General features: G+C 40.7%; 2 protein-coding genes, 1 long non-coding RNA gene and 4 pseudogenes across 4 annotated transcripts; 4 read left to right on the forward strand and 3 right to left on the reverse strand.

Annotated features, from left to right (window-relative positions):
* The first annotated feature begins 469 nt into the window (after positions 1 to 469).
* Positions 470 to 2,290, forward strand: LOC112197208 (eukaryotic initiation factor 4A-3). Its single transcript, XM_024337811.2, has 3 exons — positions 470 to 1,043; positions 1,272 to 1,701; positions 1,802 to 2,290. The coding sequence occupies exons 1-3, from the start codon at positions 727 to 729 to the stop codon at positions 2,288 to 2,290; spliced, it is 1,236 nt and encodes a 411-aa protein (XP_024193579.1). The 5' UTR covers positions 470 to 726.
* A 308-nt stretch (positions 2,291 to 2,598) lies between these two features.
* On the forward strand, positions 2,599 to 4,553 carry LOC112196713 (annotated as a pseudogene).
* Positions 4,554 to 6,772: 2,219 nt separating this feature from the next.
* LOC112196714 lies at positions 6,773 to 10,969 on the reverse strand (annotated as a pseudogene).
* Positions 10,970 to 13,579: 2,610 nt separating this feature from the next.
* On the reverse strand, positions 13,580 to 24,022 carry LOC112196720. 2 transcript variants are annotated; one of them, XR_002935348.2, is made up of 3 exons: positions 23,865 to 24,022; positions 23,603 to 23,669; positions 13,580 to 13,945 (listed from the first exon to the last, which is right to left on the reverse strand). It is a non-coding gene; the product is annotated as an uncharacterized LOC112196720 (long non-coding RNA). The 2 variants fall into 2 exon arrangements; XR_005810026.1 differs by lacking the exon at positions 13,580 to 13,945 and adding an exon at positions 21,955 to 22,399.
* LOC121052727 lies at positions 14,022 to 14,677 on the forward strand. The gene is made up of 2 exons (XM_040518379.1): positions 14,022 to 14,123; positions 14,242 to 14,677. The coding sequence occupies exons 1-2, from the start codon at positions 14,041 to 14,043 to the stop codon at positions 14,483 to 14,485; spliced, it is 327 nt and encodes a 108-aa protein (XP_040374313.1). The 5' UTR covers positions 14,022 to 14,040; the 3' UTR covers positions 14,486 to 14,677.
* On the reverse strand, positions 16,559 to 18,176 carry LOC112196716 (annotated as a pseudogene).
* Positions 20,256 to 21,858, forward strand: LOC112196718 (annotated as a pseudogene).
* Positions 24,023 to 26,247: the final 2,225 nt, after the last annotated feature.

Below are 26,247 nucleotides of genomic sequence, written 5' to 3' on the forward strand. Positions count from 1 at the left end.
TTGTAACTTCTCTGGTTAAGTACCCATTTTTTCGGTAAATATTAGGAAACACAATTCTAATCAACTATGCTCACTGTTACGAATCAGGATAATGCCCTGCCAATTGGTCGTTTATCATTACTGCTCATAACAAATTGTTTTTTTCCCATCTAGAATGCTCAGCAAGAAGATTGAAAATCTACATTGCTTCAACGCTTTAATTATAATTGCTCTTCAGATATAGTAGCACATATAGATTTTTTTTTTTTTTTTTTTTTTTAGCATATATATAGGCTAGCTACTTCATTCTAGAGGTGTCATTATTATTATTATTTTTTTCTTTAGCTGTAAAACAAAACATGTGAATCAGATACAAATAATTACGCAAGATAAAGGTCCGAATTTCCTATTTCGTTGTTTAGATTTCAAAATAAACAATTAAAAATCAAACACAATTGCAAACATGATAAAATCGAATTCTTTAAATCTAGTACTTGCCTTCCACGCCAAGATTTCCTTTATATCTTAGATCTGTGAAATTGAAAGCCTAGTCACTGATTTGGTAGGTTTTAAAGTGCTCAGACAATAAGGAATAGGAAGATTGCAAGATTTTATTAGAGTCTGATTTGGAAGGTTTCCTCAGACAATAAGGAAGGTCTAATCTTCATATAGCCTATATAAAAGAGGGACTCCCTACTCTTTTGACATAATATACCCACAGAAGTCGAACTAAGTTTTTGTTTAAGCATGGCAGCAACCGCAACCTCCGGGGCAAGCCAAACGATACGGGGTGTCAAAAATACCGTAGAGGAAAAGCTCAAGTTTGTGACCTCGGAATCTGAAGGTATAGAGCCGATAATGAGCTTCGACGATATGTGCCTTAAAGAAGAGCTCCTCCGAGGCATCTACAACCATGGCTTTGAGAAGCCCTCAGCTATCCAGCAACGGGCCATCAGACCCATTATTGAGCGCAGGGATGTTATCGCCCAGGCGCAGTCCGGTACCGGAAAGACATCAATGATTGCACTCGCCGCTTGCCAAATGGTTGACACCGCCTCCAGAGAGTATGATATCCTTTTCTACCTAAAGTTTTTTGTTTTAGTTTTATTGGAGTGGTTTACTCTTTTATTTACTTTACTACCTAGGGTTAGGGTTACCGCTAGGGTCTGTTTCTTTGCATGATGATTTGTCGTTTGATCCAATTTTACTTAATTTGATATCTAGGTTTAGGGTTATCGCTAATTACGGCTTATTTGTCAAGTACGTGCCTAACTATTTACGTTGTATTCTAGGGTTCAGGCATTGATACTTTCTCCAACGAGGGAATTGGCGGCCCAGACAGAGAAAGTGATATTGGCAATTGGAAATTACCTAAATATTCAAGTACATTCATGCATAGGAGGCAAAAGCTTGGGTGAAGATATTAGAAGGCTAGAGAACGGAGTTCATGTGGTGTCTGGAACTCCCGGTAGAGTCTGTGACATGCTCGACAGGAAAACTCTACGTCCTCGACAAATTAAATTATTAATTCTCGATGAATCTGATGAAATGTTGAGCAGAGGCTTCAAGGATCAGATTTACAACGTCTACCGCTATCTTTCGCATGAAGTCCAAGTATGCTTGATTTCTGCCACACTTCCAAATGAAATTCTCGAGATGACTAAACTATTCATGACTGATCCCGTAAGGATCTTGGTCAAGCGTGATGAGCTGACTTTACAGGTACGTATATATAATTTTATAATTATGTTGCTTGATATATATGATGCTGCCTTCAAGTTTCAAATATATGTGAATATTAATTGTGTATTTCTAACTGCAGGGAATCAAGCAATTTTTTGTTTCAGTTGAAAGAGAAGATTGGAAGTTTGATACTCTCTGTGATCTCTATGATACCCTTACGATTACACAAGCTGTTGTTTTCTGCAACACAAAGCGAAAGGTCGATTGGCTCAGCGAAAAGTTGCGGAGCAATAACTTCACTGTGTCTTCAATGCATGGAGACATGCCTCAGAAAGAGAGAGATGCTATAATGAAAGACTTTAAGAACAGTGAATCACGAATCCTCATCACAACAGATGTTTGGGCTCGAGGCATCGATGATCAACACGTTTCGTTGGTTATCAACTATGATCTTCCAAACAATCGAGAGCTGTACATTCATAGAATTGGTCGTTCGGGTCGTTTTGGACGCAAAGGTGTGGCAATCAACTTTGTCAAGAACGATGATATCAGGATTTTAAGAGACATTGAACAGTACTACAGTACCCAGATTGATGAGATGCCCATGAATGTGGCTGATTTAATATGAGGTAGAGGTTGCAATCAGTACATTAAAGTCTGTTTATTTTGACTGATATCTTGACGACGTCCTTATTGTGTGCAACTCTTTTTTTCTTTTCTTTTTTTGAGTAAAACTATTTAGGAATTTTCATTGATATAAAAAAGAGGTCAGAATGACCATCACATATTCTTCCGCTACCATCTACACAACTTCTTGTCTATGTGGTGAAACACCACGGTAATACATAGGACGTGTCTTGCTCACTTATTTAAAGTAAGCTTATTCAACTATGAACCAATGCTACATAATTCGGTTCGGGGGCGAATCTGTAGTTCTGTTGAAATCGCAGGGGAATCTTGTTAACCAATACGCAATTTACAAAAGCAAACAAAAACTAAAATTTCAAGCAAAATAGATAACAGAAGATTCGAGGAGGCACCACACAAGAGGCCACAAGTCTCTCGTGGTTGTTCCATGGCGGCCGCAGCTCGGGCTTTCACTCTCTCTCGCCTCACCGACCTGTCATTCAAGCCCCGCCTCCGCCTCCCGTTTCCCGCCACCACCTCCTCGCCCGCCCATTACTCCCCTCATTCCGCGCCCAACGGCGTCGTTTGGCCTGCTCGACTTCCACAATCCGATGCCTCATCTCCGGCGTCGACGGCGGCGGCGGCGTGTCCGACGAGTTCGTCTCGACGCGGAAGTCCGGCTTCGACCGCGGATTCTCCGTTATCGCCAATATGCTGAAGCGGATTGAGCCGCTTGACAGCTCCGTCATCTCCAAAGGCGTTTCGGATTCCGCTAAGGACTCGATGAAGCAGACCATCTCTACTATGCTGGGATTGCTGCCGTCCGATCAGTTCTCCGTCACCGTTAGGGTTTGCAGAGCTCCCCTTGATCGCTTCCTCGCCTCTTCCATAATCACCGGGTAAATTTACATTTGAATCCGTTTCTGAATTTTCGAGATTTTTAGAGTTCGAAATTGTATTGAATTGAAATGGTTCGAGTAAATTTACATTTGAATCCGTTTCCGAATTTTCGAGATTTTTAGAGTTTGAAATTGTAGTGAATTGAAGTGGTTTGGATTATGGATCAGGTATACACTGTGGAACGCGGAGTATCGGATATCGTTGATGAGGAATTTTGACATTTCTACAGAGAATTCTGTGGCTTTGGATGGGTCGAAGATCGATGGGAGTTCGGAGACGGGGGATAGTGAGGAAAGGGATAGCGAGAATGGATTTGGGGCGAGTAATCAATACCTGGGCTCAACAAGTCCTCAAGTTTTCGGGGATTTGTCTCCGGAGGCTTTGAATTACATCCAGAGGTTGCAATCAGAGTTAACTAATGTTAAGGAGGTGAGCCTTTTCTCTCAAACCTTCATACTTGTTTGATTTCAAGTTTGGACGACTTGTTTGTTAGCTGTCTCTAGTTAGAGTGCATGATCAAAGTTTGTGTTTCCTTCTTTTGTGAGATTTCAAGTTTTAGCTTTTTCAGCCTTTTCATCTTCTTTTGTGGGTTCAAGTTTGGATGACATTGTTGGTTAGAATTTAGAAAGCATGATCAAAGCTTCTTTTTGGCTATCTTTTGTGAGCTTCCAAAGTTTTAGTTTTTTTCTTTGTAATGCACTTCTTTTTGTCCCTCGTATATGAAATGCACGTCGTTGAAGCTTTTAATTAGGGGCCATTAATTCCACCCGTTGATTTACGCCCAGATTTCTCCCAGAATTTGAGGAAGATTTAGTTAAAGCGAATATAGAGAATGTTCTAGATTCTGCTGGCGAACTTTGTGATACTGTAGGAACTTCACGAGATTACCTAGCGAAGGTTCTTTTCTGGTAAGGACTTTACCATTGTTCTTCTTCCCTTTAGAAAAGGGGATTGAAATCTACACTCCTATTTTACAATTCATCCTCTTTGAGTTGAAAAAACTAATGAAAGAAGGCTTTTAGAGTAGGGGGTAATGTATTTTAAAATGGGGAAGTGTTGATTTCACTCCCGTTTCTAAATTGGTTTCTGGAATTGTGCATGTGGACATAAGCAGAGGCACATGCTCCACATTGTCACCATGTGCATTTTGTTCATTCCTACTATTTGATCTAATTTCCTTCAGGCTCTAAGGTTGACTAATTTTTCCTCTTACTATTGGCAGGTGTATGTTATTAGGTCATCATTTGAGAGGCTTGGAGAACAGATTACATTTGAGTTGTGTTGTTGGATTGTTGTAAAGAGAGGAAAGATAGAACGGGTGTATATTCTTCATGTTCATCTATATGAACCTTTTTGGTTTTCATGCTCATCTGTATTACTATTCTTTTCTATCAAATGAAAAGCTTCTTAGGAGTACCACCTTAATAATCGATTCATGTTATAGTCTGGACTGTCAATTGAAATTTTGCAGACCTCTTTCAAGTTTCAACAGTTCACCCAAATTTTTGAAGTTGCAGCTCTGCTGTTACGATTTACGAAAGGATGCTTAACAAGTTAACAGGAGATCCACACTCCCTGTTAAAGTGTGGTTAACGGTGGTCTATTGAAAGTAGGGGTAATGGTGTCCATGTCTAGGGAGACTAACGGTACTAATGTCTGTCATGCGAGCAATGCTAACAGTGTCAATTCAAGTGAGGTTAAGCACACTAAAAAAATGTCGTATGCTTGTCCAACCCTGCGGAAACGATATGGGAACTTTGGACTATAAAAAAATAAAATTAAAAATTAAAAAAAAGTTTGAAACCATTAAACAAAGCACACCGAACATGTCATATGCTTGTCCATTCCTGTGGAAATCAACACCAGAACTTTTGCTCAGAAAACGACCAAGGTTTTACTCAAAACTATGAATTATAGCACACAATTATTTGGTCAAAATCGTGTGTTAAATCATGATTTGTAGACAAGTTTAGAATGCCAGTCAAAAATCGAAAAAAAATAAAAAAATTCAAAGTAAAAAGTCGGGTCGAGATTTTTGAGGTCTGTCAAATGAAACACAATTTAAAAATCATGCTTCATCAAGGGTGAGATTATGCATGCTTGAGCTTAATCAATACTTGATTATCTACTCTACGGCTCTCGTCCTGCTCTCGATCGATTAGTGGAAAAAGTCCCTCAACATAAACCCCAACACCATTACCTCCTAAGGTGGTATCACGAATTGGAAGGTTCCTAAAACTTTCTTCTTTGAAGTCGTACATAACAAATGAACTTCCACACACCATCAAATCATGAGATTTTGTAGAGAAACCAAAATGTGACAATTGGTGATATGGCATGGAGACCCTCATTCTAGTCCAAGACTCGCTCACCCCATATTCTTTCATGACCCAAAACTCATTGAATGTTTGATCAATACCAGCGAGCGTTATACATAGGCAATCTCTAAACACTCCCAGGTTTGCTAAACAAGTATCACCGATGGGTGGGAGTCGAATTTCGCGAACCTCCTCCTCTGCTAATAGAAAAGATACAATCACCGAAGAGGATCGATCTCCAACTGTCGTTGCCGACCAATGAATAGCTCCATTCAGAAAAATCCCCTGAAACCAATAAGCATGGTAGGGAGAGAAGCACTCGATCTTTCGCCAAGAATCAGTTTTCAGTGTATAGACACTAAATACGATTACATTGATATCAGAATAGACCTGCCCGTTAACCACCTTGTACTCATTGGTGGAGGAATCAAATCCAAATCCACATAAGCTCAAGCAAAAGGGCCTCACAGGTCTCCATGATGGTGTCTTTGGTACTTTCTTCATCTCCCTGGTTTGCAGGGTTAACCAAATAAAACCCACGCCTCATATCGCACAACAAGAAGTTATTGCAGGAGTAGATGAAGTATATGGGTCTAGGTCCTTCTGCAGAAACAAAATCGAGCTCGGTGGCTGGTATCAAACCATCATGATTATTATCTGCATGAACATGGCGATTCTTAAGAACCAGTGCATTGTCATTATCCTCTCGTTATAGTTATGGTTGAGGAACTGGTCTAGGTCCAAAGAGTAAAGGTAATGTAGTGCCACGTTAAATATGACTCTTCGTCTCCGAAAGAATACCTCTTTATCCTCGAGGGCTTTCTTGGCTTGCAGTGCAATGAACTTGGTGTTGGAGATTAGAGAACGCCAAGGCTTTGATACGCACCTGAAGCGGCATAAGGACTTCACTGATAGCCTTGAAAGAATCTCAACTATGATCTCGGCTGGAAGGGGGAATTGGTGCCCCGTCAGCTCGCCATTGTGTTCCATCTATTGTGTTCTTTAATCTTTGCGCTACAGAACCTTAAGAGAGATTTGTAACGCTTTAGAAAGCGGATGTGGGTTTTTATAGTTGAAGTCCTAATTATATGCGGAACTGGATATCCAAGTCAGAAAGGGATATGATTGTGTTTCTCTATCCTTATCAATTTATATTAGAAATTCATCATTCACACATCATCCACTTAATTAGAGTAGGGGGATATATGATGGTTTGGTTTCCATTCAATACAAATTAGTGGCATCCAAATAGCTAGTTAGGACCTATAAATATTGGTATCATTTGCAGGCTTAGCAAAATAATAGTAGTATAATCAACTTGACAATAAAAAATGCACACAAGGTTGTCAAAAACAAATGGGCTTTAACGTACGTGTCATGTCAACATAAAAGATACATATAATAAAATTTCACTATTATCTGCTACTGGCCTACTGCTAGCGACCTCTAGCTCATGGTAAATCAGCCACATTCATGGGCATCTCGTCAATCTGGGTACTGTAGTACTGTTCAATGTCTCTTAGGATCCTGATATCATCTTTCTTGACAAAGTTTATTGCCACACCCTTTCATCCAAATTGACCCGAACGACCAATCCTCTGTATGTATAGCTCTCGATTATTTGGAAGATCGTAGTTGATAACCAGCGAAACCTGCTGAACATCGATGCCCTGAGCCCAAACATCAATTGTGATGAGGACTCGTGAAAGACCTTTCTGAAACTCTTTCATAATAGCATCTCTCTCCTTCTGAGGCATGTCTCCATGCATTGCAAACACAGAAAAGTTACTAGTCCGCATCTTTTTAGTAAGCCAGTCCACTTTTCGCCTTGTGTTGCAGAAAATAACAGCTTGTGTGATCGTAAGGGTATCATAGAGATCGCACAGAGTATCAAACTTCTAATCTTCTTTTTCAACTGCAACGAAAATTTGCTTGATTCCCTGCGCCATGACCACACACATTTAGTACACAATATTGCATTCGAATAGCTAATGCATCATCATCAAAAATTTGAAACAACATTATTCCTCGTGTATATTAACTTACCTCCAAAGTCAGCTCGTCACGTTTAACCAGGATCCTTATAGGATCGGTCATGAACTTGTTGGTCATCTCCAAAATTTCATTAGGGAGCGTCGTGGAGATCAAGCAAACTTGTAGGGTATCTTGTAGATGTCTGTAGGTCTCCATGATGGTGTCTTTGGTACTTTCTTCATCTCCCTGGTTGCAGGGTTAACCAAATAAAACCCATACCTCATATAGCACAACAACAAGTTATTGCAGGAGTAGATGAAGTATATGGGTCTACGTCCTTCTGCAGAAACAAAATCGAGCTTGGTGGCTGGTATCAAACCATCATGATTATTATCTGCATGAACATGGCGATTCTTAAGAACCAGTGCATTATCATCATCATCGTTATAGTTATGGTTGAGAAACTGGTCTAGGTCCAAAGAGTAAAGGTAATGTAGTGCCACGTTAAATATGACTCTTCGTCTCCGAAAGAATACCTCTTTATCCTCGAGGGCTTTCTTGGCGTGCAGTGCAATGAACTTGGTGTTGGAGATTAGAGAACGCCAAGGCTTTGATACGCACCTGAAGCGGCATAAGGACTTCACTGATCGCCTTGAAAGAATCTCAACTATGATCTCGGCTGGAAGGGGGAATTGGTGCCCCGTCAGCTCGCCATTGTGTTCCATTTATTGTGTTCTTTAATCTTTGCGCTACAGGTGATTTTCACTGGCCGGGTTTGTGGTGACCCGAGAGGGGGGTCCCACAGCACCGCGACTCCGAGCCAATGAGGAACCGACATGTCACGAATAACATCCCGATAACTCATCAACCCGAAATCACCAGGCCTTTTGGGTTCAGACTGTTGGTTTAGAAAACACTTTCTTGGACAAATCACTCTAGCAACCGAACAACATATTTTTAAAGGCGGAATTTAAAGTGGGCTAAAGGATTTGGGCCTACAATAGGAGCCCAATTTGGGAAATAACAAATCACTAAGTGAATACAAGTATGGGAGACGCGCCCTAGGATTACGGGTCTCCCGGAATTTTTGTAAATAAGCGAATAGGAAATAAATAAATAAATAAAAAGTAAATAAATAAGTTCTTTTAACAAAGTTAAAGAAAAATACGCCAAGCCGGACCAAGTGCCTCCCTTGCACGCTCCCCGACCACACGCTCGAAACCTGCACACTGTTGTATGGGTGAGCTTTCGTCCTCGCATGCCCCGTAGGGGCCAACCCAACCATGCTAGGTTTGAAAGATAATATATCTGAAAATATTTACTACATAATATTGTGCACGTTTATCGAAAATACTTTAAAAAGAGGCAACCACAAACATTTATTTCTTTTTTCAAAGCATATGCAGTATGCTTCACACAATTTGGAGCTCCGAGATACTTACCTGCCGGCTAAACTAAAATAAATATGTGACCGACCTGGTTCGTCATCCTTCGAGAACCGGCCAACTACTCTGTAGTCTTATGACTACAAGTAGCGAAAGTGTCCATTTCCTGCCTCTGAGTCTCCTATGACTGGTTTACTGTCTGTACTCACCTTTCCTAGACAAACATAGGAGCACAGCCCCCTCTGGAGGTTCACGGTTATCGACACCGTGGGATCCCTAGGAATCTACACATCTAGGTCCCATTCACTTTCATGTCACAAGTACAAACATACAAAGGGTACAGTATCTCAACATGCAAGTCTAGCCTCGGTTTTCACAATAAGCAATTATCAGTTATGAAAACACAGATATCACGAGACATCGACCAATGAACAACCAAAAACGCACTTGCAGGCAACATATTAATATACTTGAGCATTCCACATATAGAAAAGCCTCTAACAAGGAAGAGACAGCTCACCCTACCTGGATATGGAGTGCTCGCCCAAACTTAGTTTCGTTTCCAACTTTGGATACTTCGTCCAATTTCATGTGCACACGCTTCAGTCCTTTATAATAAAATTAGACCAATAAGTAACTTGACATCATTAACTTAATCAATCGAGCACCTAAGGCATTCACTTAATTTCCTTAAAGTCCATTGAATTAACCTTTAACATAAAAACTTACTATCCATTCCCAAATAATCCAAATGGTATTGCCTTTGAACCATTTGGGATATGGTGATTATACTTAGCACTTTGACTTCATTTCTTTAACCTTTTTATTTTAGAAAAACAAATCACAATTTCCATTCCCGAACAATTCACTTAACATAGTAAGCTCATTCAGGATATGGTGATCACACTTCTTCCCATATTAAAATTTCGGTCAACCGGTTTGACCTCATTTTATTTAGCCTTTAAACCTTAAGCAATTAAATAGCAACCACCATTCCCGAATAATTTCATTATACGATAAATTTGGGATATGATAGGTTTGGAATATTTCTATTCACGGACCTTAAATTGAACATCCCACATATTAATTCACTTATCCAAAACCGGTCCATTCTTATTTACCACTTTTCTCATGCATTTGACCAAACCACCAATTCCATTCTTATTTTACACTTTGACGTTGATAACAAATTCATCCTTTTAATTCTCAAGACAATTCTCCTCTATTCAATAAGCCGATTCACATGCAGCATAACCATATCTCATTTTGTTTACTTAGTAATGTCATAACTTCTATCAATACAAATAGCACACAACCATATAGATCCCAGAATGCACAGTCCCCTTACCATTCTCCTTTTCCAAAACAGAAACCAGTTTCGTCGTAGCTGCAATCCCACCAACAGTCACTCGAATTCCTGGCAGTAGGACAAGTTTAATAATCCAATTCTTAACCAAATTCATATCCAACACAGAGTTCATGACCCTTACCTCAATCCATTTTCAATGGAAACTGACCCAACAGTTCTTCTTCTCCAAATCTTCAAACTCCCAGATTCCAAAGCTCAGGATTTCCAAAATCTCTCAAAGCAGAACAGCAACTTAATTAATTAATCCCAACGTCCAAACAACAATCGAACTCATAACTCAAGGGCCTGCATTCCTTACCCATTTTCAGTTCTGCCGAGACCATAATCTCCGTAAGGTGCTGCTTCTTGCAGTCTTTCTCGGTTCTTCATCCTCCCATCAAGAACACAAATCAAAGCCAAGACCAGAAGCTTCACTCTCCGGTCTGAATTCCATTATTTCCTCAAGCCCAGAAAACCCAAGGTTAGAAAATCGACTTCTCTCTGAATTGGAATTCAAATAGCCAACGAACGGGGCTAGAGAACGTCTTATCAGGACAAGGGATTGAATCGGTGGTATACCCGGCGGAGCTATGGCGGTCTACGCGCCAGCGGCGGCGCGTGTAGCGCGTGCGGTGGCCCTGGTCTGAATCGGAGGTCGGCATCTCAGAAACAGGTGGGTAGTGAGGCGCTGATTACACCTATGGAGGTAGTTTAGCTCGATTTCGACTGGAGGTTGGGGAACGAAGGCATGCAGAGCTAGCACGAGTTCCGGCGAGCTCGTACGGCGGTTTTCCGGCTTTGGGATTTAAGGCATGGTCTCCTCAAGGTTTGGTGCTTCAATTTCTGATAATGGTGGTGTGAATCAGTGACTGGAGACCGGAGGATTATGGAAGGCAGTGGTGTCGCAGGTTTGGTGGTCGCGTGTGGAGGCTAGAGATAATGCATGGCGGTGCTGGGCTCGGGTTTTCGTCGGATATAGGAGTTGGTTCGAAGGGTGGAGGCTGTGTCAAAAGGTGGTGGCCGGAGATTGGGTTTTCCGGCGTTTGCAGATGGAAGAAGAGAGAGAAAGTGAGAGAGGTCGGGGAGAGGGATGTCGCCGAGAGAAGAGAGAGGGAGAGAAATGAGGCTAGGGTTTTTCTCAAGTTCCTATTTATACTCGTTTGCGAGAAAAGTCAAATTTGCCCTTGCGACGAGTTACGAAATTCTCCTAGCTAATTGTCTTCGGTTTTGGGCTCGTAACTTTTCTTTCATTCATTTTTCGTCGGAAACTTTTTAAGTCATTCCTGGACTTCATCCTAGGCCCAAAACTCGATTTCATAAAAACCCAAATTCCAAAACTTTGTTACAACTTAATTCGTCTCACTTTCAGATTTGCTTCGACAATCTTTCGTCCTAATGAACTTTAGTAATCTTTTTAGGCCCAAGAGGAAGAACCTTGGCCCAAACTTAAATTTTAAGGCCCAAATCGTGATCTTGAGACCAAAATGACCTGCAAGGTCATTTCCTCCACTTAAATCACCTTGCGGAAAAATCTTATTGACGAAAATTACCTTCGAAAATTAAACAAAATTTTCAGGGGCTCACAGGGTTCAAAGCCAAGACAGTGAGATAGCCAGGATGGGGTTATTGTTTCCATAATTCCATTGTGGCATTGGATATGGTTGAAGAGTCGTTTCGCAATGTGGAGGTCCACCAAGCTAGGAGAGAACCTCCATATGTGCTATCGAGATATTATGGGGGTAAGGATCAGTGCTCGCTTGCATTGTTTGAGATTCTCCGACCGTCTTGTTTCGACATTTTGGTCATGAAAAAGTATGGTGTGGCGGAATCATGGACTAGTTGTTCAATGTGTCTGCTAGGATCCCTGGAGGAAGGACCTTATTTTCCACTCATTTGGTTTTACAAAGAGTGGTCTAGTAGTCAGAATGGGTGATGGAACGCTCAAGTGCTAAGACCCTAAGGACAAATGTGGCTTATGTTTCAAAAGATTGGTTAATTGTTGAATGAAAGCAGTTATTTGATACCAACGCTTGGTGGTTCAAGTGATAAGGAGCTTGTTCCCCTTAAGTAAGGTCTCGAGTTCGAGCCTTGTGAATGGAGCAGCCAGCGTTGGGAGAGCTTCCCCCCTAAATGGGGTCCGACCTGGCTCGAGAGATTAGTCCTTGCCTACGGGTGGGGGATATCCTGGTTTAACTGAAAAGGCAGTTATTTGATAGGATTTGTGGTCTGTTGTATTGTTTCATAGTTTTGCATTAGTGATTCAACTTTTGGCCTTTTTTGATATTTGCATTCTGTTTCATCTTTCATTTGTCCCTAGCTTTATTTCCTCTTACTTACTCTATGTTTGGTACTTTGGTTTTAAGAGTTACTTGCTCCTACCAGAGTAACACATTTGTGAAGGATGATTGTACTAGATGCATGTTTATTTCAAATTTCACCGATATGAGGTTTGATGTGTTCGCTAAACAACATAGGTACTCTTTTTATCCTTTTTTTTATTAATCCAAAAGATCAAACAACAGGGATGACATCGTAAACTTTCAACTACTCATAGAATTTGAAGTTACAGATGCCATGAGCCGATAGGGCCTAATTTTTTCTAAGACAGAGATCCTTAGAAAAAAATTACAATCCTCTGCAACTAACTTCCCACTATGTGGTCGGTGAGCCGTAGCTTGCAGTGGCGGAACCACTGTTCGGTCTGCAGGGGTTCGGACCCCCCCCTTCTCCAGCCTTCTTATGTAGTCATAATTATATATTAAATACATAAAACTAAAACGTATGATGAAGAATAAACTCAAAAGTAAATTGTAATACAAGAGATAGAAATGTTAATTAAAACTCATAATTATGTACTTACCAAAAAATACTTTTCATTAAGTATTTACTAAAGTTTAAAAGAATTCAATTAGTGAGATTAAATCTATATAGGAAACAAATAAAAATTGTATAAAGAATGGACGTCGCATGAACCTTAAGAGGACATTAATTTTTGTATATATCTACATTATGTATATATATGGTTTATTTTCTTAACGAGATTAGGCAATATACATCGAGTGCTTAACTTTGTTTAGTGTCCGTTTTTTTTTTTCCTTCTTATTCTGGACCCCCCCAAGTTACAAATCCTGGTTCTGCCCCTGGTAGCTTGTTAGTTAGCTAGCTTAACTAACACCGTGGATATCATGGATTCAAATCTCACTGACATCAGGGGGTGGGGTGGGGAGTGTTCAAAAAATAATATATATATATATATAAATAAAAATAAAAGTTCCCACTGTGCATTTTACCCATGAAAAAACTTCGCCCACTATTGTTTAAAAAAAACAAAACAAAACAAAACGACTCCCCCCACTCTATCTGTAGTAATTCCCCGCTTTATTTGATAAATTTTCTCACATCCATTTAATTAATTATTCAAAACCATCAGGTGTGTATTTTTCCATTGTATATTAAGATAATTTGCAATATTTAAATGGATGCAAAACAGCCTATTGTACACATTGTTAAATAGTAGCAATTTACTTAGTTTGTTAAGAAAGAAATTGTACGTAGCTACTAACTTTTACGTGGATACTTTTTTTGTCTGGTGAGTGAGTAATAGTTGATTTTCTTTACATTTCGATAGAGCAAATTCCGGTGGGAAACTCGTTCAAAGGCACGCGAGAAGCGGCAAACATGCAATGCTTTGATTCACAGATCGAGAAGCAATGCAAGGCCTCTCGAATTTTCTGCAACAGAACCACTCAACCAATGAGCTATAAATACATATATAGACCTGGTGAACTGAGCATATCAACTCAAAGCAAGCATTCAAAAGAGAAAGATGGCCAATCTTTCAACTCTAACTGGGATGTTTCTGGTGCTAGAGCTGGCAATGTCGGTCAGCGCGCGCACTTGGGCTACCAAGTATGCGAGTAGATCCATATTTTCATTTTAGTATATGTTTCGACTTTTTTGTTCTTATATTCATTGACGCGTACGTCTGTGTTGTTGAGTTGATGAATATGTTTATGAATTGATTTAGGGACGAGAATTCCGGTGGTGGCAGGCCACTAACTGAGGAGGAGATAGGGGCATGGATAAATGTTCTGAGGGGAGCCGAGATTGCTCTTGAAGCTGATAAAATTCAAACAGCTAGTGCCATGGTTGCAGGAGTTGCTGCCAGGTTAGATGCTATCGATTTGCCTGACGATGTGAAAGAAGCCAAGCTTCAAGAAATGATGAAAGCAATTGAGCAGTCGAAGAAGATAATAAATCCAAAGCTGTAGCTCTCATTAACGCAATTGGAGCGGAGTTCGAACACCAACACAGAAATGCGCGAGGAAGAGGAACTCTGCAGAGGCAGTTACACCAAACTGAAAATTTGCACAGCGTACAGCCGGTGCTAGCAGGCCGTTTGAAAGATGCCTTCACAGCTATTAAAGACAGGAAATAGCCAAAGCTGAACGGATTCTCCACGGTTTTTACCATCTTCTTAAGGATAATAAGGAATTATGTAAGGATAAAAAAACACTAATATTTCTTCATGCCATCCACCAAACTAAGCAGTATATTAAACAAGATACGAGATCAAAAGCTGAACAAACTCTCCGAGGAGCTGCCTTCGCTCTTAGAGTTGGAGTTCAAAATCAGCTACAAGAAGGTCATTAATTTGTCGAGGGGAATAATTAAGCAAGTTAAGGACAGGAGAAATTTATAATTTAATTGAGGTCATTAATTTATCAAACATTTGTTTATCAAAGTTTTACTGTAAGTTTAATCAGAAAATTAAGTTATATGAAATTGATCAGACTTTTTCTTTTTTACCCCAATATTTTGTTGCTACTTATAGTACATACTAAACCTGAGCTCCCGGTAACTGCTCACAGCAATAGTGCAGGGATGCTTTTGTCCCTGCTTCCGTGGGCTATGGCTATGGAGGTTCAAATCGGATCGAGGAAGGGGAGATCCTGAAAGGGATTTCTCTCTGCTTCGATTTGGGACCGTTCTATGGTCGTCAGCTTGGTGCAGGGGATGGATGTGGCGTGTCAAGGCGATGCAGCGGCGGAAATCTTTGGCACGATGGCTTTTTGATGAGCGGTGGCGGCATGATGGTGGAAGGGCTCGTCGGCTGCGGCCTGCGGGAGTGGGGGTTGGACCGGGCCTTTGCTTTAAGGCTTTGTTGGTGGTCTTTATTGTAAAATTGTTTAGCTTTTCGTTGTTGTCTTTCCGTTGCTCTTGTGGTGTTGTGCTTTGTGTTAGGTGTTTGGCTTAGTCAAATAAGTCTCTACTCTCACGAGCTAGGGTTCTGGTGTCTTTGTTTGGTTGGTGTGTGGTGTTATTCTCAGGATCTCAATTTACATCTTGGTGGTCAAAGTAATGGGGAGAAGCTCCCGCACATGGTCTGGCGGTTTTGGGTCATGGTGCTTGAGGGAGTTGCTTTCTTCTTGAGGTTAGCAGTGAGGATGTGCTTTGTCTCTTGGGTGAGTCTGGATGATGTGCCATTGATATGGCGTTATTTCCGGGGACTATATGTTTTACTCTCGATGGTCTCTTTTTTTTTCTTTTAAAAAAGAGGATCAAAGGATTTCACTCCTACCCCCATGGTGACTTGAACCCATGACTTCGTCATTAGGTAGTGGGTGCTCTAACCACTGAGTTAACATCACTTCGTCTCTCTCAATGGTCTCTTGCTGTCAACGTGATTGCCACTTGTTCTTGCACGTGGACTGGTTGGTTTGGGACACGGTGTTGATGAAGGGGAGGTGGCTATTTGTTATGTTGGATGCAGGTTCTAATCGTGACTCTCGGAAGTGGTCTTACGTTGTAGCCCGAGTTGAAGGGCGATTAGGGGTTGGGCCTGCTTGGCTCATGGATGTCATCACAGATGACGGACCCGTAACTGAGGTTGCTCTTTGGGAGAGGTGTGGGGATTTTATGTCCATCACCGGCTGTTCCCGCTTTATGTAACCGTATTTTATGGAATATAATGCTTCTTTCTTTCTCAAAATTTTTTTAAGTCAGAAAGGGATATGATTGTGTTTCTCTATCCTTATCAATTTATATTAGAAATTCATCATTCACTTATCATCCACTTAATTAGAGTAGGGGGATATATGATGGTTTGGTTTCCATTCAATACAAATTATTGGCATCCAAATAGCTAGTTAGGACCTATAAATATTGGTATCATTTGCAGGCTTAGCAAAATCATCAAAGTATAATCAACTTGACAATAAAAAATGCACACAAGGTCGTCAAAAACAAATGGGCTTTGACGTACGTGTCATGTCAACATAAAAGATAAATATAATAAAATTTCACTATTATCTGCTGCTGGCCTACTGCTCGCAACCTCTAGCTCATAGTAAATCAGCCGCCTTCATGGGCATCTCGTCAATCTGTGTACTGTTCAATGTCTCTTAGGATCTTGATATCATCTTTCTTGACAAAGTTTATTGCTGCACCCTTTCGTCCAAACCGACCCTAACGACCAATCCTATGTATGTATAGCTTTCGATTATTTGGAAGATCATAGTTGATAACCAGCGAAACCTGCTGAACATCGATGCCTAGAGCCCAAACATCAGTTGTGATGAGAACTCGTGAAAGACCTTTCTGAAACTCTTTCATAATAGCATCAGCTCGCTCCTTCTGAGGCATGTCTCCATGCGTTGCAGACACAGAAAAGTTACTAGTCCGCATCTTTTCAGTAAGCTAGTCCACTTTTCGCCTTGTGTTGCAGAAAATAACAGCTTGTGTGATCGTAAGGGTATCATAGAGATCGCACAGAGTATCAAACTTCTAATCTTCTTTTTCAACTGCAACGAAAAATTGCTTGATTCCCTGCGCCATGACCACACACATTTAGTACACAATATTGCATTCGAATAGTAATGCATCATCATCAAAAATATGAAACAACATTATTCCTCGTGTATATTAACTTACCTCCAAAGTCAGCTCGTCACGTTTAACCAGGATCCTTATAGGATCGGTCATGAACTTGTTGGTCATCTCCAAAATTTCATTAGGGAGCGTCGCGGAGATCAAGCAAACTTGTAGGGTATCTTGTAGATGTCTGTAGACTTCGTAAATTTTCTTCTTGAAGCTTATGCTCAACATCTCATCAGATTCATCAAGAATTAGTAGTTTGATGTGTCGAGTGAGTAGACTTCCCTCTGAATCATATCATGGACTCTACCGGGAGTTCCAAACACCACCTGAACTCCGTTTTCTAGCTTTCTGATATCCTCACCCACGCTTTTGCCTCCAATGCAGGAATGCGCTTGAATATTCATGTAGTTTCCCATTGCCAGTATCACTTTCTCTATCTGTGCCGCCAATTCCCTCGTTGGAGACAATATCAACACCTGAACCCTAGAATACATTGTAACTAATTAAAGACATAACAAACAAGCCTCAACACTACCCCTAAACTTAATCGTAGATAGTAAAGTAAAATCCAATGAAACAAACTAGCTACGAGAACTTTATCAGGCTTTGAAACATGTGATGCTCTAAAATTTCCAAACGGAAAGGTCTACATGCAATAATGTGTTATTAATCCGATTGTGGTAAACTAAGTTAGCTCTGTATAGAGGTAGACTAATTTGCGGTGCAATTAAAATTTTAAATAGTATTGTCTAGGACTGTCGTCTACCATTAACATGTACTTGAATAAAACTTGAAAAATTATAAATAAGCCCTAACCCTATAGACTAGAACTAAAATCAATCAAACAAATTAGGGAACCTACTCTCTGGAGGAGGTGTCGACGGTTTGGCAAGAAGCTAGGGCAATCATGGAGGTCTTTCCAGTGCCAGATTGAGCCTGAGCTACGACGTCGCGACCATCGATTATGGGTCTGATGGCCGTTTGCTGGATGGCGGAGGGCTTCTCGAAGCCGTAGTTGTAGATGCCTCGGAGGAGCTCGTCCTTGAGGTTCATCTGATCGAAGCTCATGATCGGCTTTATATCATCTGATGGCACAAACTCCAGCTTCTCCTTCAGCACCTTGCCGCCGCCCTGAACCGGTCGGGTCATCGGAACCACGCTCACTCTCGCGGTTGCTATTGCTGCCATGTTTGGTTTGTCGAGTTGCACCGAAAATATTTAGGTTAATTTGTTAGAGTTGTTTGAGAGAGTTACCTAGTAAGTCCCTTTTATAGGTTTGGTGTACTTTGGCGTTCCTTACCGCCCAAGCAGCCTTTACAGGTCACCAAACCTGTATTCATCTAGGAAATATGTATTTTACCCTTTTTGATCTTGGAAATATGTATTTTACCATTTCAAATTATCAAACAATTTTATAAGATTTGTTTCGTATGCATATTGCCTCCAAAGTAAGGGCTTAGCTCGATTCCGGAGCACTCCAGATCTAGACCAAGCATGAAACTCCAAAATATGGGCTTATGTACCATGCCTCCTAGATTGGTCAAAGCAACACCAAAGCTTGAGGCTAAAAACGCGGTTGCTTTCTGTACGCGTTGTACCGACAAGTAGTAACATGTATCCAAATGTGTAGCGTTGTATACATGTATAGTTATGTATTAAAACTAACCACTATATGCAACGAATTAAAAGAAAACATTGCCTTGAGAATTCAGATTAGGTTACCAATTAGTATACTAAATAATAACTCATGGCTTGAGTTCGAGTTTCTTATTTCTGGGTTTAGGATTTTACCTAGAAATTAACAAAGTTAAACATGTGATAATAATTGAATGGAATCGCACTTATGTTTAGTCACTAATTCACTATTATATCTAGATCATATTTTCTTGGCTCAGTTACTGAGCAAGTGATCAATCACCACTGACAAGACCTAATATAGTACTCAAGAGTCCAGAGTGGCTGCTCCAGCCTATAAGGAGCCAAGCTAAGAACTTCCCTTTTTTTTTTTTTTGAAATAAGGAGCCAAGCTAAGATTTAAAAAACATATAATTGTCACACCCCTTTTTGAAGGATAATACATATTTCCCATGCAACATAGTCATATGGTATGAAAAAGGAGAGAATCCTAGCTTTCTCTCTTCCAATCCCATGCACAGGTTCTTCTCAGTACTATCCACGCTCGTCTGGTGGCAGCAAGACGCCAGCGCCAATTTTAGTCGCGCTGACTTTGTGGTGTCACTGCTGGACGGGTGATGCATATAGAGAGTGCTTTGTGAATTTCGAGATAGTCTTGACTTGGAGATTGAACAAGATGGTGTTGCTGGACTCGATCTTGCGGCTGATCTGTTGAGAATGCGGTCATGGCTTTAACGATGTGGTGGGTTTAGATATGTTTCTAGGTGTCGGTGAAGACTCGATGGCATCAGTTTCTTTGCGATGTGAGGCACTGGTCTGTGGAGATGAGGGTGGTCACGGCATGTATCGACGACCATATAAGGAGTTGAAGGAGGTAGCTCTTAGTTGAGGTTGACCAGGCCATCTATTTGGGCTTTGGGCTGGAATGTTCTTTTAGACCATTAGGATGTTGCCCTTCTAATTAGTTTAGTTTTTCTTTGCTTCTCTATTCCCTACTTTTGTAGGAAATTATGCACTTTTGTGTTTTTTTGTGTGCCTATTTACTATGTATGTTTCATAGTTCATAGGCTCGCTTTTAATAAGTGAGCACTGGATGTAATAGAGAGTGGTGCTAGCGTGCCACTTTTTTCTTACTTACCCATTATTATGTTGGTAGTAGAAGGTATTTATTCGTGTCATTCTGAGTTGAATTAAAAAAAAAAAAGGATAATATATATTTCCAAGATCAAAAAGGGTAAAATACATATTTCCTAGATGAATACAGGTTTGGTAACCTGTAAAGGCTGCTTGGGCTGTAAGGAACGCCAAAGTACACCAAACCTTATAAAAGGGACTTACTAGGTAACTCTCTCAAACAACTCTAACAAATTAACCTAAATATTTTCGGTGCAACTCGACAAACCAAACATGGCAGCAATAGGAACCGCGAGAGCGAGCGTGGTTCCGATGACCTGACCGGTTCAGGGCGGCGGCAAGGTGCTGAAGGAGAAGCTAGAGTTTGTGCCGTCAGATGATATAAAGCCGATCATCAGCTTCGATCAAATGAACCTCAAGGACGAGCTCCTCCGAGGCATCTACAACTACAGCTTCGAGAAGCCCTCCGCCATCCAGCAAAGGGCCATCAGACCCATAGTCGAGGGCCGCGACGTCGTAGCTCAGGCTCAATCTGGCACTGGAAAGACCTCCATGATTGCCCTAGCTTCTTGCCAAACCGTCGACACCTCCTCCAGAGAGTAGGTTCCCTAATTTGTTTGATTGATTTTAGTTCTAGTCTATAGGGTTAGGGCTTATTTATAATTTTTCAAGATTTATTCAAGGACATGTTAATGGTAGACGACAGTCCTAGACAATACTATTTAAAATTTTAAATTGCACCGTAAATTAGTCTACCTCTATACGGAGCTAACTTAGTTTACCACAATCGGATTAATAACACATTATTGCATGTAGACCTTTCCGTTTGGAAATTTTAGAGCATCACATGTTTCAAAGCCTGATAAAGTTCTCGTAGCTAGTTTGTTTCATTGGATTTTACTTTACTATCTACTGTTAAGTTTAGGGGTAGTGTTGAGGCTTGTTTGTTATGTGTTTAATTAGTTACAATGTATTCTAGGGTTCAGGTGTTGATATTGTCTCCAACGAGGGAATTGGCGGCACAGATAGAGAAAGTGATACTGGCAATGGGAAACTACATGAGTATTCAAGCGCATTCCTGCATTGGAGGCAAAAGCGTGGGTGAGGATATCAGAAAGCTAGAAAACGGAGTTCAGGTGGTGTCTGGAACTCCCGGTAGAGTCCATGACATGATTCAGAGGGAAGTCTACTCACTCGACACATCAAACTACTAATTCTTGATGAATCTGATGAGATGTTGAGCATAGGCTTCAAGAAGAAAATTTACGAAGTCTACAGACATCTACAAGATACCCTACAAGTTTGCTTGATCTCCGCGACGCCCCCTAATGAAATTTGGAGATGACCAACAAGTTCATGACCGATCCTATAAGGATCCTGGTTAAATGTGACGAGCTGACTTTGGAGGTAAGTTAATATACACGAGGAATAATGTTGTTTCATATTTTTGATGATGATGCATTACTATTCGAATGCAATATTGTGTACTAAATGTGTGTGGTCATGGCGCAGGGAATCAAGCAATTTTTCGTTGCAGTTGAAAAAGAAGATTAGAAGTTTGATACTCTGTGCGATCTCTATGATACCCTTACGATCACACAAGCTGTTATTTTCTGCAACATAAGGCGAAAAGTGGACTGGCTTACTGAAAAGATGCGGACTAGTAACTTTTCTGTGTCTGCAACGCATGGAGACATGCCTAAGAAGGAGCGAGCTGATGCTATTATGAAAGAGTTTCAGAAAGGTCTTTCACGAGTCCTCATCACAACTGATGTTTGGGCTCTGGGCATCAATGTTCAGCAGGTTTCGCTGGTTATCAACTATGATCTTCCAAATAATCGAGAGCTATACATACATAGGATTGGTCGTTCGGGTCGGTTTGGACGAAAGGGTGCGGCAATAAACTTTGTCAAGAAAGATGATATCAAGATCCTAAGAGACATTGAACAGTATACAGATTGACGAGATGCCCATGAATGCGGCTGATTTACTATGAGCTAGAGGTTGCGAGCAGTAGGCCAGCAGCAGATAATAGTGAAATTTTATTATATTTATCTTTTATGTTGACATGACACGTACGTCAAAGCCCATTTGTTTTTGACGACCTTGTGTGCATTTTTTATTGTCAAGTTGATTATACTTTGATGATTTTGCTAAGCCTGCAAATGATACCAATATTTATAGGTCCTAACTAGCTATTTGGATGCCACTAATTTGTATTGAATGGAAACCAAACCATCATATATCCCCCTACTCTAATTAAGTGGATGATAAGTGAATGATGAATTTCTAATATAAATTGATAAGGATAGAGAAACACAATCATATCCCTTTCTGACTTAAAAAAATTTTGAGAAAGAAAGAAGCATTATATTCCATAAAATACGGTTACATAAAGCGGGAACAGCCGGTGATGGACATAAAATCCCCACACCTCTCCCAAAGAGCAACCTTAGTTACGGGTCCGTCATCTGCGATGACATCCATGAGTCAAGCAGGCCCAATCCCTAACCAACCTAATCGCCCTTCAACTCGGGCTACAACATAAGACCACTTCCGAGAGTCACCTCTACCAAGCAAATTACCTTAATTTTACTCAAACTAGGTCGATTTATTACGAAAGGTCATCCGAAACTAATCAAACATAACTCATACAAGATTCAAAACTTATACTTAGAAATAGAGGTGGCAAACGGGCCGGCCCGGCCCGGCCCGGCCCATTTTAAGCGGGCCTAGTCGTGCTTCGTGCCGTGCTTGGGCCGGCCCATTTATTATCGTGCCGGGCTCGTGCCGGCCCATTTACTTAAACATTAAGCCCGGCCCGGCCCATGGCCAGAGCCCATGGCCCGAGCCCATATCTTACCGGGCCGTGCTCGTGCCGGGTCAATAACGGGCCGTGCTCGTGCCTACCCACTATAAAGCACAATTTTAGAATCTTAATTTGAACAAATAAGAATTAATTTTATTTAACTATTTAGAAAATTAAAATAAATTAAGTTCTACAACGTTTTTCTTAATCTTAGTTTTTTAAGATTAGATTTCTAATAATTTTTTATATTTCACTATAAGAAAGAAAGAAGAAGAAAAAAACTCAAAATATATTGTTTTTAGTATATTATTGTGAGATTAATCTTTATTCATATAATGAAGATTTAGTATCTATTATTCTTTCCTTCATTCTATAGTTGTATTATTATGAGATTAGTCTTTATTAATAAATATTAGAAAAAATACTTATATCAAAACAAGGATATAATATTTTGTTTCATTATTTTGACAATATAAAAGAAAGTATTGGTGGAATTGTCATAAGATTTTAAATAAAAATGTCTCATATTCAAATCTCATCATTATAGTTTTTTAATATATATATTTTTTAAAATGAAATTTTGTGTTTGTAACGGGCCGGCCCACAATATGTCGTGCTCGGGCCGTGCCGGGCCCGTTATGGGCTCGGGCCGGGCCGGGCCAATGGGCCAATATTCTTAGGCCCAGCCCGACCCGTTATTCTAACGTGCTCGGGTCGTGCCGGGCCACTAACGGGCTTGGGCCGTGCCGGGCCGCTTTTAAGCGTGCCGGGCCCGTGCCGTGCTCGTGCTTTGTGGCCCGTTTGCCACCTCTACTTAGAAAGCCACAAAACAAAACTCTTTACCCCAAAAAATACAATTGGATTATTATTCTTCTTCCTCCAAAAAAAAAAAAAAAAACAAAACAAAATTTGAGAGAATGCAAAAACATACCATGTGAAAGCCACTGCTCACAGCGAACATCAAGCTTGCTCTGCTTCAATTTCGCTAACCGGTTCGTCTGAGAAACATAACCAAATCAAAGTAAGAACATAATTCAATTCCCAAAATATATAATCGTTTAACGTAAAATTTCACAAATTAGCCAATCCATAATTCAATCTTCAATCTTCGCTTCCATTTCCCGCAACATTTTCTCACACATGCACACACATGCAACCACAGAAATAAGGGAAAGAAAATTGAGAGGGCTTACCCTCTTCTTCTTGGCCAGGTCTTTGGGGAAAACAGGAGAGCAGGAAGAGATAGAATCCATTGTGATATTTGATTGAGAAAAACCCCCCAAGTTGTTGGGAGAAGAAAACCCAGATAGAAAAAGAAGAGGGATTTGGGATTCGGGGAAAAATTGAAAAAGAGAAAAATGGGCAGAGATAGGGAGGGAGTGGATGTCACGAATGCCCCCGTGCTTTGCGTTTCTTCCTCTCTCTCTCTCTCTCTCTCCTCTTTTTTAACTAGATTTTCTTCCCAACACTACGCACACTCCTCTGCCCTCCGGTTTTATTACCATAATGCCCCTGGGATGTCTCGGATTTGCTCTTGTCACGAGGAGACCAACGTGAAGAGGCAGCAGCGCGGAGAAGCACAGACGGAAAAAAAAAAGCAGGAGCCATATGAGAAGAAGTTTCATTCAATCCAAGGTTCAAATCCGTCTCTCATCGTCCTCCTCTATCATTTTTTTTGTTCGCAGGTATTAAAGACCCCATGCTCAACAAACATGTCGTAGCAGCGCCTCTGATGACCATGCCGGGCAGCGTCCCGATGAACTCATGCCGGGCAGCATCCCGATGAACTCATGCCAGGCAGCGTTCCGATGATCCATGCCGGGCAGCGTCCCGATGAACCATGCCGAGCAGCGTCCCGATGAACATATCAGAGCAGCGCCTCCGCTGCAGGCCTTGCGCTCTCAAATCCCAGCGGCAGGCCTCCCCCAGCGACAACTTTGCTCTCTCAAATCCTGGCAGCAGCGTCTCGTCTCTGTAGCACTTTCAAACTCACAAAGAAAGTCAAAGCTGCAGGTTACCACTGCTACTGACGAGCCACGCACCTCTCTTCTTCTTTGGATGTGCTATTCCTTGATCATAAACCATGACCATTGGTCTTGAAGCAAATAAGAAAAGCTGCTCCCTCCATGCCAGAAGCAAGGCAATTGGTCACTACTGGAGCTTTGCCGAGGCTCCTTACGTAGCTGAACACCATCACAACAAATGAGTAAAAAAAAAAAGCTGCAAAACATGTACAAATCACCCGGCCAAATTGATAAATGAAGCTGCAACACGCTTTGCATTCATAATGCAGAGGCTTTTAGGTGACCAAGTTGCTGAAGGGAACAAATTTTGGCCTTTGCATATAATTAGCAAAGCATGAAAATATTATCCCTTGTAAAGCCACGTATTAGGAGTTTGCATTTAAACTACCTCAAAATGGCATTGGTACATATATAAGGCAAAAGAAACAAAATATGAAGGCAATTGCTGGAGTTTTACATAAATGTATCCTAATCAAGTAAAAAAAAAGATTGGATGAAGACAAAAACTACGTCAAGAGCTACGTGTTTCTTTGTTGATCACAATTGGAAATAATGAAGGTAGTGTCATGTTCTGGACTCTTGTTTTGGAGTATGTTGCTGCCAGCAAAAAACAACAAGAGAGGGAGAACATGATAAAGGAAGCTTTTTTACATGGAGCGGTGGGTTTTGCAAGACCAAGCATGAAAGTTTAATTAACATATCTTGTCATCAAAGTATACTGGAATTCTAAACAAAAGGGAAAAATACAAGTCAAGAAAAGGGTAAACCAATTTAAAAATGTTCAAGGCAAAGAGGTTTACCACAAGACGTGTGTGTGCTCGTCTTCGATGACACCTATTGTCGAAAATACAATATTTGAATTTAGAGTTCTGATGACACCTGCAAACAAGCAAAAAGGAAGTTAATTCTTCTCCTACAAACCGCACGAAGCTAAATATATTCTCCGTGATGCACTCCACCTGTTTGAATTCACTGACTGGCAAGACTAAAAGATAAGTGAGAGGACCAATCACAACTTTCAGATGATGGAATCCTCCCCTGCTAAGAACACAAATGCGATTCCACTTCCAGATCAGATTGGGAGATCGACAGTCCATCTCCAAATCTTTTATCGATCGGCAGGAGTATTATGACATCGCTTCGTGTTTGTCTGGTTTTGGTGAACAAGTGAAAAATGGAAAGGAAATGAAATGAAGGGAGAGGTGCAGAATTCCAACAGATGGGTCATTGCGGGTGCCCATATCAAATTTGGGGTTCAAAATACTTCTTGGGTGTCCATATTAAATTCAGTACCTGGAAGAAAACCTCGATGGGTGACCACGAGTTCCAAACGAAAGTTGAGAAGTGTGACTCGGAGTTGGCTCAACACAACGGGTGTCTAAATAAAAGATACCAAAATATTGGTTTCGTAAAAAAAAAATGCTTCGAAACCCAAAATGGAAATCCTTTTGGTACAAAACCAAGGAAAAGGCAAATACCCAAAATTCACAAATTTGTATGAACTACAAGGGTTTGATCCCTTCACAGGGTATGTAGGCAATCTAGCGACCCA

Source organism: Rosa chinensis, chromosome 4, assembly GCF_002994745.2.
Source record: "Rosa chinensis cultivar Old Blush chromosome 4, RchiOBHm-V2, whole genome shotgun sequence".
NCBI classification, from domain to species: domain Eukaryota; kingdom Viridiplantae; phylum Streptophyta; class Magnoliopsida; order Rosales; family Rosaceae; genus Rosa; species Rosa chinensis.